Here is a 16779-nt window from a genome sequence, read left to right as displayed (position 1 = left end):
TTTCATAGTGTGCTATAGACAAAATCAATTTGGACGATGTGTTCTGCTATAAACAAAATCAATTTTGACGATGGGCTCTGTACTGGATCCTACTTTAGCGATATCCGTGAGACAAATTCCCTTTTTTTTTTCCTTCGCGATGTCCGCAGCTGATCCAGTCCTACGCCGGCCTCACCGGTGCCAACCTAATTAGTATCTCTTAGCGTAAAAGGAAAGAAAATTCGAAAGAGAAACCCAAACCATCTCCTATTTCTATGTTAGCCAACCTAATCATCAGCTGCTGACTCTTCTCTTATCCGACTCTTCGTAATAGCAACAATAGATAGCATTGGAGATAGTCCGCTGGACAAATTAGCTTTAGAGATAACACGTACAAGCCGAGATATATCTCTTAGATGACATGTATAGACTATAGTCTTACTGTCTTAAGAGCTAAGCAATAAGAGATAACCTTAGAAAATACTCCATGGGAGAAAAGCACTCCCTCCATCCCAAATTATAGGTCGTTTTGACTTTATTAGATTCATAGACTTTGTTATGCACTTAAATATACCCTATGTCTAGATGCATAATAATATCTATGTATCTAGAAAAGTCAAAACAACCTATAATTTGGAACGGAGGGAGTATTAGTTTTAGTAATATCTCTTAGATGATATGTATAGCCGTACAGATAGAATCATCTGTGGAGGCCCAAGTGCGCTGGCACAGCAGTTGGTGCTTGACAAATCTGGCCCCGGCGGATATGCACAGCAGCAAACGCTCTTCAGAGGCTGCCGCATCAGGCCCCTCCAGAACCAGCAACCACTGAATTCGCTACGCCTGCAACAAAAGAACCAGCCCCAGTACCTCGTCTAATGTTTAGCACCTTCCATAATCCACTGCTGTAACTGTAATTGCTTCGGTGTCACGTTACCCTTTGGCCTTTGCGACCTGAGTACCTGACAGGCTGACACAAGGGACCTCACGAGGAAAGGCAGCACCGGTGCATCGTAATCCAAAGCATTTTCTTTTCATGCCCGCCGTGTTGCGGCAGAGCAACGCCAAGTGCCGGCACCTGATTGTGCCGGGTCCATGGATCCCACGTTTGAGCACCCGGCGCGAGTTGTGGTGGGGCGCTGCCCCGGCGCCCTCGGGTCCTCGCCGATCTTCTTTTTAAACACCCTTCGCTCGCTCACTCTTCAGAGCCAGGACTTGGCCAGTGTAGAGACTAGAGAGTGTACACGACACAGCAGAGAAGGCAGAGGCCACCAACCTACTCCTCAACCGCTCTCTGACGCCAACTCCTCCCCCTCCCCCTGCCACCCCAACAGGCCAACACCCCCAACGCCACGCTGTCTCTCTCACTGCCTTGCCTTCGTCGTCGGTTTCGTTCCGGACCTCCTCCCGACCTCCCCGATCCCGCTCCTGAACAGGACGAAGTCGGCAACCGCGCGGCCTGCTTCCTCCTCCGGTGAAGAAAGGAGTCGCTGATCTTGGCCAGTTTTGATCCGTCCGTGGGTGGTGCCCTGCTGCCTCTGGACATCGTCCCTCGTCTGCGCCGCGGATCGGCCAGCCATGTTCGTCAAGAAGCTCGTCGAGAAGGCCTCCAAGAAGGTACGCGGTGACTGCTTCCCCTCCTCTTCCCCCATCTGTGCTCTGTCGTCTCAGTTTCCATCTTGCCTTCTTCCGGCGTCTGTTCGTGGCTGATGCAGTGTGGTTCGTCTGCGGTGTGTGTCGATGACAGCTCCGCGGAATCCTATAGAATGGTCTTTCCTGCCGCTTAGGGGCTTGTTCTTGTTTGCCTAAACCTCTGCTAAAATTTCTCGAATTTTCAGTCACAAAAATCGCTTCAGTAAAACGTCACTTTCCATTTTTCTTCTTCAAGCGTTGTTTTCCTGTGGAAACAAGAAAAGAATGTTGCCTCGCAGACGCCGTGGCGTATGGCTCGTTCGACTCTGACAGAGACATGGTTCCATTCGAAATTCAAACATTTTCAAAATGTAGGACACCCAAGGAAATCAAGGCGGCACGCGTAGGCCATGTGATCTCATAAATGTCGGGCCACTAGAATATTGTTTTCGAACACTTTGTTGATTTGCGGCAGAAATTGTTCTTACCGGTGGTAAAAGTGAAGCTACAAGGCCGATCCGCAAGAACAATATACAGATCGTTCAGTGCCAGCATGATCTTTGTTAAAGGCGATCGAGACGGATAAGAATTTGCATTGACGAGGTCAGATACTAGTAGAACATGGATTTAGTAGTATAATCCAGAGCGCTTAGAAAACAATATTTGGTCGGTTCTTCGAGATCAACGAACAATAGATTCGCTTATTCCAATGCTGGTGGTTCAATGCATCGCAGTCGCAGGCCGGCCGGCTTCGGCTTTGCATCGAGTCGCATTTGGCCATTCGGCTGTCAGTTTGAGCATGTTTGTTTTGGCCGCTACGGCTCTACCCATAACCCAGCTGTTTAACCTGGCTCTGCTGCGGTGCAAGTGTTCTTGTCCTGAAGGGACAGTAACATAGCATGAGCACGGTCCATGTCTGACAAGCCACTTGTGCCGAGGATGGAGATGGTCATTGCTTTAGAGGTCAAGGAATGATGCTCTGTTAAAGACAAAAAAGGTGGCGTAATCAACTTCACAGTGGAGCAAGCTGCGAAGTAGTTAACGAGGAAAGAGAGCAGGTCATGCACTGACAGTGAAACGGCGAGCGGAGAGCAGTTGCCAAGGGGATAAAAATAACTTTTGGTCATTTGAGTTAGGATAACCTATACGCTGTTTGCGTGGACTTGTCTAACGAGCGTACGTGTACGGTTGTCGTTTGGTAGCTGGTTTTTGGAGCAGGCTAGATCCGGGACACCTGGCAGTTCGGAACGGCACAAAATGAGGGCTTGTTTAGCTGCCCAACTTTGGAAAATACTGTAGCGTTTCGTTTGTATTTGTGAATTATTGTCAAAATATTGACTAATTAGGCTCAAAAGATTCGTCTCGCAAAGTCCAACAAAACTGTGCAATTAGTTTTTAATTTCATCTACATTTAGTACTCTATGCATGTACCGCAAGTTTGATGTGATGTGAAATTTTTTTTTGCACGGTGTTAAAGTTGGGATTTTAGAATTGACTAAACATGGAGGTCGTGTGAGGTGTGCTAGACTGAGGTGACCGGCCATGTGCAATTGTGCCAGGCCGGTGAGCAGCTGGTCCTGGAGACCCGCAGTTGGTGCCACGTAACCTTTGTTTCTTTCGTCTTCTTTGTTAATCATTACGCTAAAAGTTTGCCCGAGTCTTTGCCCAATTTTTTTTGGGTAGCATAAGGCTGGAACTTGGAAGATCGATTAGCCAGTGCGAATGCAATTCCTCGTCAAAAGCAACAAAAATAGTGTTACGGAGAAATAATTAATTAAAACTAGAAAGCTCCCGGCGAGGATCGAACTCGCGACCTTTCGCTTACGAAGCGAACGCAATACCACTATGCTACGGAAGCTTCTGACAAATCCTTCCATAACAGCAAAATATCGGAAGCATCAGCAGTCTGCGCGCCGAGGACGTGAGCCCGCGGCTGGCCTTCCACTACGGCGTCCCCGCCGACGCCTCCCTCCTCGCCTACGACCCCGTCCTCCACGTCCTCGCCGTCGCCACCAGGTAACCTAAACACACGGCCACCGCCGACCGCTTTGTCCTCCTTCAGCCCTTCCGCTTCCGCTTCTACAGACATGACCGACGCACGTTTGCTTTCAGGAATGGGCAGATCAAGCTGTTCGGTCGCGACAACACGCAGGCTCTGCTCCAGTCCCCCTCCCCACTCCCTTCCAGGTTCTTGCAGGTACCCCCGCCTTCCTTTCTCCAACCCCACTGCTTAGTTTGAGTGTCCAATGTCTCATGGGGAGACTTGGAGGCGACTCACTCTTCGCTGTTCCGTTTCAGTTTGCCGAGGGCCAAGGGGTTCTGCTCAATGTCAACACCCAGAACCAGATCGAGGTGAGTAGGTCTGTACACTAAACATAGTTGATGCTGTCGTTTCCATGCATTGTGAATCGGTAAGGCATGTCGTGTGCAGGTTTGGGACATTGACGCGAAAAAACTGTGCTATGTGCACCCGTTTGAAAAGGGAATCACTGCCTTTTCTGTGCTACAGAAGAGCTTCTACATGTGGGTTATAAACTTATAGTGGTTGCCGAGTGTATGAAATTCCAATGTATTTAGTGCTCTAATGGTAACTTTGTGCCTGGCAGATATGTAGGAGATAGTTCTGGAAATGTGTCTCTGTTGAAACTTGATCTGGCTCAGAGATGCTTAGCTGACATGCCGTACTGGATTCCTTTTGCTGAATCTTATGGTATGCTGTTGCTACAAAGAAATTTCTGTCTGCCGTGTGCATACTCAACTTTGTCAATCTGTGTCTCAGTTTTTTTTCCCAATATGTGGTTATATTAAAAAGGGAGCACTCTTCGGATGTTGGTTTGATTTTTAGAACAATTCTTTCAATAAGAGAATCCATAAAACGAAGTGGAATGCTGAAATTTGATTTTTTTTTTCCTGCTGAAGGTTCCGGTCCCAGTGTTGGTAATGATGTCGAAGTAATATTTGTATCACCACAGCCTATGGCGGAATCCAACAGGTTGATCTCTTCCTAAGACTTGCAACTGCATCGTTCTACTCCATCTAGTATCCATGTTTGATCTTACATACCAGACATAGAAAAGAAGTCTCATTAAGGTACACTCTTTCTGGTCAGGGTGCTTATTATCTTCAGAGATGGGGTTATGAGTTTGTGGGATATTAAAGCAAGCAAGGCAGTATCCGTATCTGGTAAAACCATGCAGCAACAATCACACCAGGAGGCTAAAACTGTAGCATCTGCGTGCTGGGTTTGTGCCAAGGGAAGCAAAATTGCTATTGGATATGACAATGGTGATTTATACATTTGGGGCATTCCTGAGGCTATTATAAATGCACAAAATTTGTCATCTATGGGCAACCAGAATCTACCTATTCAGAGGCTTAACCTAGGATACAAGCTAGACAAGTTGCCAATAGTCTCTTTGAAATGGATCTCTAGCGATGGAAAGGCTGGTCGTTTGTATATCAATGGGTTCAATGATCATGGGCACCTATTTCAGGTGGAAACTCTGACCTTCTTTTAGCAAAAGAAATATTTAACTGCTGTTCAAATGATAATTTGTAGATTGTCCACTGCAATAAATTTGAAGTACCATACTATATCCCCCTGTACATTGTTTTCCTATATTACATTGGATAATTGGGAGTTTAGGACTTGCATCATGGTCAAGTGATGAATTTTTAGTTTTGGTGAGGAATATCAGTAAACTAATGATACAGTAGCCAAGAAGATATAAAACTCATTTATCATGTGGGGTTCCATTTTAAAATTGCAATGTGCCTTACCACTTATAAGATTTTGTTTCTAGTATAACAGGTCAATTCAAACTTGATAATCTACTGGTTTTATGATTGGCTGGTTTCAAGTACATAGTAAGGCAGGCAGACCAAATTTTTTTCTTTTATTCACCAGTGTCCAGAGACATTTGAAAGTTACCCCCTTCTGTACATTGTTGGAACCAGTACTTTTTTCTGTATAAAAATAGTTTGATGGCTTACATGGATAATGTGCCATGATTGTTTCTGTTCATTAAGAACTGCATCTTTGTTGAACCTTCCATTTGATGTTCATGAATAGGTTCTGATTCTGAATGAAGAGAGTGAATCGCGAATTGTAAAGATGGTGTTGCCTCTCACTAAATCTTGCCAAGGAATGGAACTTATTACAGGGCTTAGTGACCCAAATAAGCACAGACAAAGTGCTCTTGTTCTCTTGTTGAAATCTGGTCAGATGTGTTTATATGATGATTCAGAAATTGAGCGCTATCTTCTTCACTCTCAGTCTAGATCACCACCAACACTTCCAAACCATTCATCTGTGAAGCTTCCTTATGGTGATTCAGGCATCAGTGTTGCAAAGTTCTATACAAGTAACCATGCATCCTCAGCTTCTTTTGATGAGGCATGTATAGTATAGATTTGTAATTTTCTTGCAAAAACTTTGAATTCTTTGATCTGACAATTTCATCATCTAATGATGGGCAGGATTATTTTTCATTAGCCTCCAAATTTCCATGGCTGTTCTCAATGAAGGATAAAGGCCAAACTTTAACAAGTTTTACCAACATTCATAAGACCCGCAACCTTTACATAACTGGACATCTAGATGGAACCTTAAGCTTTTGGGATGCATCGTGTCCTCTTTTGCTGCAGATTTTTAAGATAAAGCAGCAGGTTCCTTCTAATCACAATTATTTTGCTGAGCATCTAATAGTTATGCATATGCATACAAATTAATATGATGACTCCTCGATAACTATGCAGAATGATGATAATACATCAGGTGGCAACCCTATCACCTCATTACAGTTTGACATGCCCTCCAGCATTCTGATATCTGGAGATATGAGTGGAATGGTAAGCTATTCCACGGCAATAATATGGTTTATAGTTTGCATGTCTGAGACTCTTGCAGTGCAATGAAGCTTCTTTCCTCTTATTTCTAGGTCCGTATTATTACATTCAAAAAGGACTCCACTGATAACATATTCTCCTTTTTAAACGGTACTGTTCTCCTCATTTTGTCCCTAAACCCAACAGTTGGTGTTTCTATCCTCATATATAATTATGTCTTGCTCGTCTGAAACTTTACAAGTTTACAACAACACCTCTTCTATCATTGCAAAATGCTGACTTTACCAGTAAGATGTGTACTTTCTCAACTTAAATTTGTGGAACATGAAACTAATGAATAGCCTGCGTAATTGTATTTTCTAAGGGGCGGATTTTGGAGTCTAAAATAAGTGTGTTCTTTTTCTTCATAACATAACTTTTCGGCTTGTAATAGTAGTGTTCTAGACAATCGTCATCATCAAATTTAAATTTAGTTTGCCAATATCTCATGCCTTCTGTTAACGATAAAGAATAATGTAATAATATCCTTTTAAGCTTGTTGATATTAGTATAGAAGAGATGGGGGGGGGGGGGGGGGGGGGGGGAGGGGGGTTCCTGTACATTTATTTCTCAAAAGAAAAGGACTTGGTTTTATCATCTGGATGATTTATCTTTCTTCATGGCATCAAATATATGATTTTTCAAGTTTATATATGCTTTATGTTTACATGATTAAATAACTTGACAGCAAAGCAGGGAGATAACTACAATGTTCGAAGTATAAAGCTCAAAGGAGCTGTAACCACAATGTCTTCTATCTCGAAATCAAAATATTTTGCTGCTGGAACAGAAAAGGGAGTTGTAAGTACTTTGTTGTTTGCACAGAACATACTCCATTGTCTTTTTTTTCTGTGTCTGTTTATCCCTAGACACTGTTTAGTGTTTAATCAACAAGCTTAATAGCCCAGTAGCCCATGCAATTGTGCAGTGCAGCTAGGTTTGAAAGTAGAGTTGTCTTCATATATCTTGACTATTTGATTAATAACTATTTTGGATTTCTTTTTTATACATTTTTACAATTGAAGGATTATGCCTTGAATACCACATGTTGTTTCAATGTACATAGATAAGGCAGCTTCCTTAGTTTCACCAACATGTTTGTGTGCTAGTTTCAATAAATGACAGTTGTTTATCTACAAGAGCCAGAACTATCAAATACCAGTATGTGGTTGCTATGCTACCTGACTGAAAGGTAGCGAAACAAAATGGTTACAGACAAGATTAGCATACTATTTCTTTTTTTTTTTTTAAAAAAAAGAGAAATGTGGAGTCTCATGATGGTGACAAATGGTTAAACATTCGTGGCTTACAATGACTAATGCCATGCATATCAATGAGTGCTTTGTTATTTCATAGAGATAACATGATGTCTTTCTCATGAATTATACTTCCTTTATATGTGCTTCAGATTTGTTAAGATTAATATCTAGGCCCAGCGGTCCAAACCAACAAAGTGCTATAATGTCACCACATCCGTATTTCAGGTATCAGTTATCAATGTAGAAGATGCTACAATCTTATATCAAAAACAGTTTGAATGCCGGCTATCTGGTGGAATCGCCTCTTTGCAATTTGAAATCTATAGCCATAATGGATATGACAAGGACATTTTGATAATAGCAATGGAAGATTCGTCTATTTTTATTCTTGAGGAAGAAACTGGGAAACTTTTGAACCCCAACCCAGTTCAGACAGACAAACCCTCTAAAGCCCTTCTTCTGCAGATGTTGGGTGAGCTTTATGGCCTTGGATGTAAATCAATTGTTTTTGTTGTATTATCATAACACTATATGATTCTAAAGCCCTTAACAAATTGTGCATGACAGAGTTATCACCCAATGATGCATCAGTTTCAGATAACCACAATACAGTATCGAAGGAATCATTGTTGTTACTTTGCACTGAAAATGCAGTCCGCTTATTTTCCTTGAGCCATGCAATTCAGGTATTTTCATTTCTAGTTATCTATCATTTTTTCTTTTACATGACTTACTGTTGTTCTTATGGCATTAAACTCCATTCAGGGAACAAAGAAGATAATTAATAAGAAGAAATTTAGCAGCAATTGTTGTTTCGCCTCTCTTATTCATAGCTCTTCTGATGAAATTGGACTTATACTTGTCTTCTCCAATGGGAAAATTGAAATAAGGTGAGGCAACTGCTTAGTTTCAGACTTCAATGTCTCTGTGCATATTAAAATTATATTTATGTGCACATCTACTCTCTTTTGTGAAACTCCAGATCCCTGCCAGATTTATCCTTGTTGAAGGATGCCTCTTTACGAGGTTTTGTGTACTCAAGAAACTTGAATTCAAGTAGTTTCATAGCTTGTTCATGTGATGGAGAAACCATCTTGGTATGTACTGACCATGCTTTCCTCAAACTCTTTCAGTTTTCAAAAGACATTATCTGCTAAAAAGAGTGTAGATTTCACTTGTAAATAACGCATTACCTTTAAAAAAATAACCAGATAAATTTTACAGGTTAATGGAGAGGAAACCTATTTTTTCTCTACACTCTGCCAAGATGACATCTACAGGTATGATATCGTTAGCAATGTGTACCATGGTGAGTATGTGAATTTGATAGTTATTACCATGTAAAGAAGTTCATGTACTGTCCTGAAAGTTCTGTCACTAGAGTGTTGTAATTTTGTGCCTTGGGGAGACCCATAGGTTCATGATACCATAATTGCCAATGTCTAACCTAATAATTTCAAATTTTGTTTTCAATTCTAGAGCTGAACAAACCTAGATGAGAGCTCCTTTTAGTTATTTTTTAGATTGGCTTATAGTATTTGAGTTCAAATGTTTGTACACAGGCACGTGGACAGCATTACTACGGTATACAGAAAAGAAAGCTCACCAAAGGAAGAATCCTCTTTAGTGGTGAAATCTCCTAAAGAAAAGAAAAAGGTAAATAATTGATCATAGAAAAACTGGAAGCCATCTGCACGACTATATATCTTTTCTGACAAAGGAAATATGGAACTCAACAGGGCCTGTTCGGAATGATTATGAAAGATAACAAAGGAAGCAAATCAAAAGAGAGTGATGCAAATGGCAGTGAGCAATGTATTACAACTTCTGAAAAGCTGGCTTCAATATTTTCATCAGCTAACTTTGCTCCACCATCTGAGAGAAGGAACAGTTCATTAAAAGATGAGGAAAACGTCGATCTGGACATAGGTATATGCTATTTATTTTCTTTTACTTGTGCAGCAATCTAGATATACTAATGGTTATACGTTTATCCCTGAAGATGATATCGACATTGATGACAACCCACAGAAGCAGAAAGGACCACATTTCCCTGGTCTGAGCAAAGACAAAATCAGCAAGGGATTCCAAAGCCTTAGAGGTCAGTAAAGTAAAATTATAAGATGTTCAAGTCTGGAGTCTACTGTGGCTTTGTAAAATTGATTCTGATTCAGAAAGAAAATTTCTGTTATGTCATTTATTTACATGCAGGAAAGCTGATGCCCAAGACTGAAGAAAAGACAAGTTCAGGAAATAAAAAAACTGAAGATGAAACATCAGTGAGTCAAGTTGACCAGATAAAGATGAAATATGGATATGCAAACGCAACAAATGATGTGAGTGCTTATAACTCATTTATGCAAATCATATGCATAGAATAATGCAAAATATAATTAGTAGCCACGTTTGATTACCATTTGCCGATCCGTTTTCATGTTTATATGAACAGGATTCAACCAGTGTTCCAAAAATGATCGGGAACAAGCTGCAAGAGAACATGAAGAAGTTGGAGGTAAGAAACCTATGCTTCTAATCTAACCACGCATCACGCACTTTGGAAACTAGACTTCAGGTGCTTAGCTTAATAAGAGGTGCCCTAAGGATATTATTGCTGTCGTTCCTATTGACATGTTCTGAACAGGATTTATCACAGTTCAGTCTCTGAACTACTTGTTATCACTACTCATTCCTTACCGGTTCCATATTTCTTTCAACAAAAAGCCCCCATACAAAATCCCTGCAGAAATTTAGAATACTTGCTAATGTTGCCTGATAAACACGCAACAGGCAGAGGGTTTACTATGGACCAATGTGCTTTCTGCAGGGCATTAACCTTCGGGCCGCAGATATGGCGACTGGTGCTCAGTCATTCTCCGCAATGGCAAAAGAGCTGCTCCGGACTACAAAGAACGAGAAGGGGACCTCGTAGCAATGTGGACATATACCAAATTTCTCCTCCTCCCTCCTGTTGTAAAGTTCTTTAGAATACCGCAATTGTCAAATTCCCTTCACTACGCATAGGCAGGTTATTGTAAATAATGAATTGAGAATCACCACAAGACATCACATTGAATTATTTTCTCTGCAACAGTTTCATTTGTAAACTTAATGATGAAAAATACCATTTTTTCATGGATGAACGATCAAAGTCTCTGAAATTTGGCTACATGCATTTCATGCAACTAATTTGGACCAGGTGGAGTTCAATGACCAAATCCATGGTGTATGTAGCCGTCTCTTCTCAAATTCAACAGAAAACGAAGACTTCCTCACCACCACGAAATTGAATAAACACAACGCATCCACAATGCATACCAAAATATATGCCACGGCAAAGGGCAAACCGCAATGTGCCCCTTGATAAAATTGAAGAGTTCAATACTCCATACATCTGTTTCTTCACCACAAACATATAATATAATATTAGACCGAACACAACTATATTTCCAGCAAATACAACTGAACGCATTAAATGTGCAAACACGTACAAGTTCAGTTTGAATCATCAAAATTTTAAAAGTACAACAGATATGATATTACATGTTACATGGAATTGGGTACATCCAGGCAGCAATGCTCATGTCCTTCTACTCCAGTGTTATTCATACTACCCAATTTCTATCTGATAACGTCTCCTTTTCAACATGCAAGTTGGCTACTCTCAACTACAAAATTGTCCACCTTCTCCGGTAGCATAAAAGTTACAGAATGCCATGCTCCTCCTCCTTAAGGAACAGAAGCATGCCTTATTGATGACTCACTGGTTCACTTCGTATCCTTATGCCGCTCAAGATATAACCACCAAATGCATTCATTTGCATGTGCGGATGAGTCCGCGATGGAAGCACCTGTATTGGACACAAGGAAGACCAGAATTTTGTAAGTTCATATATCACAATAGAGGCACATAAAATTAGAAATAATAGCGCATCCTACAGTGCGCATAATACATCTCGCGATTATTAGTAGTGTAAAGACAATTTTACCTTCACATTTGACCATTTGGATAAAAAAATTATATAATACTCAGAAGAAGATATATTTCTGCTATAAACTCCTCATGGTTCATGCACTGACCTGGTATTCACGTAGCCAGGGTTCAGAAAGCTGCAATCCAATAGCCCTTTTTGATACTTGCAAGGTGTGCATGCACTTTGCAAGAGGCTGCATGTAGATATAAGACAAGAAAGTATATATAAGTAACAATGCAAATCAGATTTTACAAAAGAGCAAACAAAGAAAGGATCAAATAAATCAGCATGACTTTTTTCGCCCACGTGTTAATAATTCAAGGCATGAAAAGGATGATTTATGACGTTTTTCAACTCTAGCATAAATAGAACAAACCAAAGAATTATTTAGTTCACAACTGGCACACTTCGGTATCAATGACTCGATGTCTAGGAATATTTACCTCAAGATATTGATGATAGATAGCAAATGGAGCTGAGTAAGACAATAGTGGAAGCAGATCAGCAACCAAACTCTCTACCTCATGGCCCGGGGCAGCAACAATTAAACTGCATTAAGGAAAAAAACCATCACATCAATCAGAACTTGTACTACAGTAGCATAACAGCTTTCATCATAACTTGTGTTACCTGCTAAAGCCATGTTCTTTCCAATATTTCATCTTCTCTGGTGATGGTGCTTTTCCAGGTTTAGATTTGGAAGCAACTGAATCACCATCACCATCTTTGCAGTCTACAGATTCACATAGCATCCAGAGATCAAAACTTAACTTCCCCAGAAACATTTTAGCTTCATTAACTGCTTACCTAATGAAGAGTTTTCATCTTGACCATCCAAAGGCTTCGAGACCTCCATATCAGTTGGTTGTTCTGTTGACAATTGTGCCTTCTCATCTGCTGTGTCAACTGCCTGTGCCAGAGATGCCCGTGCATCCTCATCTTGTACTACAACAGAATCAACCACTTCCCCTTCAGTGCTACCATTGAGAACGGAAGGAGTATTCCCAGAACTTTGCATTGAGCATAGGTCACTAAGCGGCACCTGAACAATCCTGAATGGAGAGTTTATCACAACATTTTTAGGCATGGTATAACTTGAACTCTATTTGGTTGCTGCCCACTTTTATAACTTTAACTGCTTCGTTCATATATCTATTAGCTTCAAATAAGAATATAATAATATTTCTATCATGGCTCTATTGATCAATAAACGACAAGTGAATGCTTATATTAAATTTGATGGTAAAACATTATCAAATCCAGTTTGACTGGCAAATGTAGTGTATATTGTATTATTTTAAAAATGACCTAACAAGGTTTAAAACTAAGAAATGATTTGAGCTTGAAATTTCGTAATAGACTAAAGCTTAAAGGTCTAACTTTACAATTTTACAATGTATAGAATTACATATTTAATTATTTAATGCGCTCTAAATAACTTGTGCTTGGACTTTGGATGGCAAATGTGCTACTGACTTGATTAAAATCTCACTTTTCCATAACACTATTGAAGCATTCTCTAATTGAAAGCTAAATAGTGCCAAAAGAAAATACCTGCTGACCATATCACTGCTCAGATTGTACATTCTTATAATGTCTATGGAGCTGGGTGAACCAAGATATGTGCTGCAAACATATCCTGTACCTGTTAATGTAATGAACAGCATACATTATTAACAAAAACTTTACAATTTTACACAACCTATGGATTATAATGGGTATGCCAAGAAAACACCAAAACCAGTTCTAATTCAACAAAAAATTGTTGATGAATGCCAGACATTGGCACTTGACACAATGGCAGGTACATGTAACTTATAAACTTATTAAAATAAGATTGCACTTTGTGGTAACAAGCAGTGTGGCTTGCACACTTTAGAGATCACATACCAGAGCATTTATTATTGGCTTATTGCTCAAACAACTAAGCATAAATCAAACAGTCGTACAGCAAATTCCATCAAAGATCTTGGTGATTTCTTGTCCATGATAACTAGGTAAAGAATATGCATTTTGAGAAAAAGGTATCAAGTGCAACATTTAGCATCTGAATATAGTTGATATAGCTGGATTGTATTTAATTCAACCTATTAGATTTGATCTCAGATAAGTAAAAGACAAACATAATTTACCTCCTAAACGTTCAGCAACAGCTCCAACAATTAAACCTCCAACCATATCAACCACAAGCACATCTGAATATGCACCAATGTTTGCCATAGATAATAAGAGAGATAGTGTGTCAACTCGCATAAACCTAGAAACCACAGCACAAAGCAACTGAGAGTTGTACACATTAAACAAGAAAAAAACTGAAATTAAAGAGGACTGAACCAAAAATAACAGCTGCCACTTCAAGAAAAAAGATTACCCTATTCGACCTGGACTTTTCTTGAAGTATGTCTCACAAATGCTGCAAATGAAAAGGACCACAAAATTATGATGCTGTCCATATGATTAAAAATAAATTTACAATTGGCAAAAATCTGGCAATCGATTTTTAAAGAGATGCACCTTACAAGATATGAGTTATAGTAGAACATTACAAAATATATGCAAACTTTCCAGATAAGTTAAGCTACGTTTGCTAGTCAAGGTTTCATAACAAAATATGGAAACAGATATTTCTTTTACAAAACACGTTTGCTAGTCAAGGTTTCATAACTAAAGCTAATTGGCATTACATATTTACCTGCCAAAAAATTATATTGTTATCCAAACAGCCCAAGTATCATTACTTTCAATTAAGTGGGAATAAAAATTCAGAACAGTTTCGAGCTTGCTCACCTTGCATGGCAGACTAGACACTAGAACTAGTTTCATTTGCATTATTCACCTCCCACTCTGGTCTCTACACGCCCTATCTCTCAATTCGATATCTTCCATGGAATTTTTTATTCAGTATAATTGAACTGGCTGTGTTAATAGTAGTATAAAATTCATCATGTTCTCTTGTCTCTTGGAGAGAGCATTAAGAAAATTCGTACCACAAAAGCATAAAGGTTAATATATCTGGTGGTGCGCATGAGAACGGTATTTAAATTACAGGTAGATATCTCCAAAAAAGACTTTGCATATTTTTAAAATGTACAAAAAATTATAGAAATGTACCTTCGGGTAGAGGGGCGTCGCAAAAGAACTTTAGGTGCATATTTCTTTTGTTTCTTTAACTTGTATTTCTCCTGCAATCGGGATGATTTAACTAAATCAATCCTCTGCACTCTTCGAGCATCAGCAGAACAAAGAAAACAAAGTTACTTAAATATTATACTAACTTGTGAGAATGCAGTTTTCTTTCCAAATGTCGAGCTGTTTGCTATCAAAGCTTCAACAATCTCGTCACCAGTTGCACCATCCCTATTCCGAAAAATAAGTTTGTGTTAAATCCTAGAGAACAGAGAAAAAGCATAGATTACTATTTACTAAGTATAAGTCGAATAGGATCAAGACCTCACCTCTTCATTGCCTCTATGTCATCACTAGATAAATTCTGGGCTGTATTGTTATCAACCAGGGACCTATTGTCCCTAGTTTCATCCTGCACTTGGCCATCGGCACCATCTTCCATGCTATCCTCTGGATAAATGAGTCATAGTTACAAAAATGGAATAGTGTAAAAGCATATGTTTGGCTGAATCTAGACAGTAAGAAACATTGCAGCATGGTGTTTATCTTTATAAAAAAAAATGGTGATTTTCAGTTAGGAATAAACATCAAGCTATCACTCATTAGGCACAATGATAATGCAGAGTAAGATTACGGCACTTGGGACCTAGCGAAGGTTTAATAGCTGACTAACAATGAGCAATTATGTGCTTCCATTATTTTTTAGTTCAATATTGCAAATTGGGAATTGAAAAGCTCTTCAAATTTAAACTGTACTTGGCAATTCAAGTTGAGAATCTCACCAATTCGATTAGACAAATGTTAACTAGTTCGTTAGTTAGCCAACTTTTCGTTGAGATTTGCAATCAGAATCGTTGCAACTTGATTTTTTGTGGAATTGTTTAAAACTGGTGAGTTGGCAGTTTAAGTTGAGAGTTTCGCTGATTCGAGTTGGCAAGTGTTAGCTAGTCGTTCATTAGTGAACTTTGGCTTGATAGGGGCTTCGAATCAGAATCCTTACCACGAGATGGGGCATCCCCGGCGGCGCAGGGGACGAGTCCGTCAGCACCGACGCGGAAGAGGGAGCCGAAAGGGCGCCCCACGAGCGGCTGCAGCGAGCAGGTCTTGTTCCCAATCTTCACCGTCCTGCGCCCACACCACAAGGGTTGGTTTCGGGTGCGTAGAGAAGTTGAGGATGGGGCGGGGAGGGTTGTACTGACGCTGCGGGGGTGAGGCGGAAGAAGGCCAGGCGGTCGCCGTCGTTGATGTCGAGGAGGACGCTGCAGCCCTCCCACGCCTCCCGAGGAATCGCCTGCGGCGGCGGCGGCGGTTCCATTGTTGTGGCGATTTGGGAGAAAGCGAGGCGACAAGCGAGGGTTTAAGGAGGGAGCGGGTCGGATTCTTTTTTTTCGTGTCTTTATTTCTTTCTCTCTTTTTTTTTTCTGAAACGGAGCGGGTCGGATTCTGGTTCAGCTATTTTTAGAAGAAGGAAAAAACTGTGTTATGTCTATTATGTGCATGCAGAAAAGTTGAAGCCCAAGACTGAACATGTAAATCATAAAGCGAGGGTCACTGGCTCACTGCAGGAACATCAGATTGTGAGTTATGTCCTCCGAGACAGTTTTACTCGTGCACCCGTATATCTAACGAGGATAATAATAATAATTTTCAAGGCAATGCGACAGATGCAACCCATCCTGGTTAGTTCATTCCCAATTTTTCCCTGGCACATAGCATCGTTTCTTCGCTGTAATTACAGCGCTGGAAGTCTAGGCTAAACTGTAAATGCCAAAATGAATAGTAGTTTCATGAATAGTAATTTGAAATGGAGGAAGTAGTTTCATGTAAATGCCAAATGCCAAAATGAATAGTAATTTGAAACAGAGGAAGTAGTTTCGTGAAGAATGCGGCACTAGTAGATAGTTCGGTAATGACAATTAGTAATT

At 40.1% G+C, this 16779-nt stretch overlaps 2 protein-coding genes and 1 non-coding gene across 4 annotated transcripts; 1 reads left to right on the top strand and 2 right to left on the bottom strand.

Annotated features, from left to right (window-relative positions):
* Positions 1–1196: 1196 nt before the first annotated feature.
* Positions 1197–10898, top strand: LOC101761823. Of its 2 annotated transcripts, XM_012847889.3 has the most exons (24): positions 1197–1596; positions 3494–3627; positions 3724–3808; positions 3910–3963; positions 4043–4134; positions 4218–4321; positions 4531–4603; positions 4721–5105; positions 5684–6007; positions 6091–6279; positions 6370–6462; positions 6552–6609; positions 7187–7299; positions 7983–8229; positions 8325–8443; positions 8523–8647; positions 8740–8854; positions 8982–9037; positions 9320–9413; positions 9497–9686; positions 9760–9858; positions 9969–10093; positions 10207–10269; positions 10582–10898. In XM_012847889.3, the coding sequence occupies exons 1-24, from the start codon at positions 1558–1560 to the stop codon at positions 10684–10686; spliced, it is 3081 nt and encodes a 1026-aa protein (XP_012703343.2). In that variant the 5' UTR covers positions 1197–1557; the 3' UTR covers positions 10687–10898. The 2 variants fall into 2 exon arrangements, 1 of the variants encoding a protein (XP_012703343.2); XR_001393289.2 differs by lacking the exons at positions 10207–10269; positions 10582–10898 and having other exon boundaries at positions 8982–9066; positions 9969–10011.
* TRNAT-CGU lies at positions 3398–3469 on the bottom strand. Its single transcript has one exon. It is a non-coding gene; the product is annotated as a tRNA-Thr (tRNA).
* Positions 10899–11175: 277 nt separating the features above from the next.
* LOC101761430 (tRNA (adenine(58)-N(1))-methyltransferase non-catalytic subunit TRM6) lies at positions 11176–16434 on the bottom strand. The gene is made up of 13 exons (XM_004976452.4): positions 16054–16434; positions 15855–15979; positions 15184–15304; positions 15004–15085; positions 14840–14910; positions 14100–14141; positions 13861–13985; positions 13283–13373; positions 12536–12780; positions 12359–12461; positions 12172–12277; positions 11835–11921; positions 11176–11605 (listed from the first exon to the last, which is right to left on the bottom strand). The coding sequence occupies exons 1-13, from the start codon at positions 16167–16169 to the stop codon at positions 11504–11506; spliced, it is 1416 nt and encodes a 471-aa protein (XP_004976509.1). The 5' UTR covers positions 16170–16434; the 3' UTR covers positions 11176–11503.
* Positions 16435–16779: the final 345 nt, after the last annotated feature.

The sequence above is a fragment of the Setaria italica genome, chromosome VII, assembly GCF_000263155.2.
Source record: "Setaria italica strain Yugu1 chromosome VII, Setaria_italica_v2.0, whole genome shotgun sequence".
NCBI lineage: Eukaryota > Viridiplantae > Streptophyta > Magnoliopsida > Poales > Poaceae > Setaria > Setaria italica.
The sequence above is the reverse complement of the archived record's forward strand: the minus strand, read 5'-3'. Positions and strand labels throughout refer to the sequence as shown.

Bases quoted from the DNA above. Each gene is read 5' to 3' on its own strand.
- LOC101761430 (XM_004976452.4), bottom strand. From the start codon at position 16,169: ATGGAACCGCCGCCGCCGCCGCAGGCGATTCCTCGGGAGGCGTGGGAG. The intron at 13,986-14,099 runs GTAATCTTTTTT...TGTGGTTTCTAG, and splicing joins AAAAGTCCAGGTCGAATAGG to GTTTATGCGAGTTGACACAC. The intron at 12,781-13,282 runs GTATTTTCTTTT...CTCTCCATTCAG, and splicing joins AGCAGTGATATGGTCAGCAG to GATTGTTCAGGTGCCGCTTA.
- LOC101761823 (XM_012847889.3), top strand. From the start codon at position 1,558: ATGTTCGTCAAGAAGCTCGTCGAGAAGGCCTCCAAGAAG. The intron at 4,135-4,217 runs GTGGGTTATAAA...TGTGCCTGGCAG, and splicing joins CTACAGAAGAGCTTCTACAT to ATATGTAGGAGATAGTTCTG. The intron at 9,038-9,319 runs GTATGATATCGT...GTTTGTACACAG, and splicing joins TGCCAAGATGACATCTACAG to GCACGTGGACAGCATTACTA.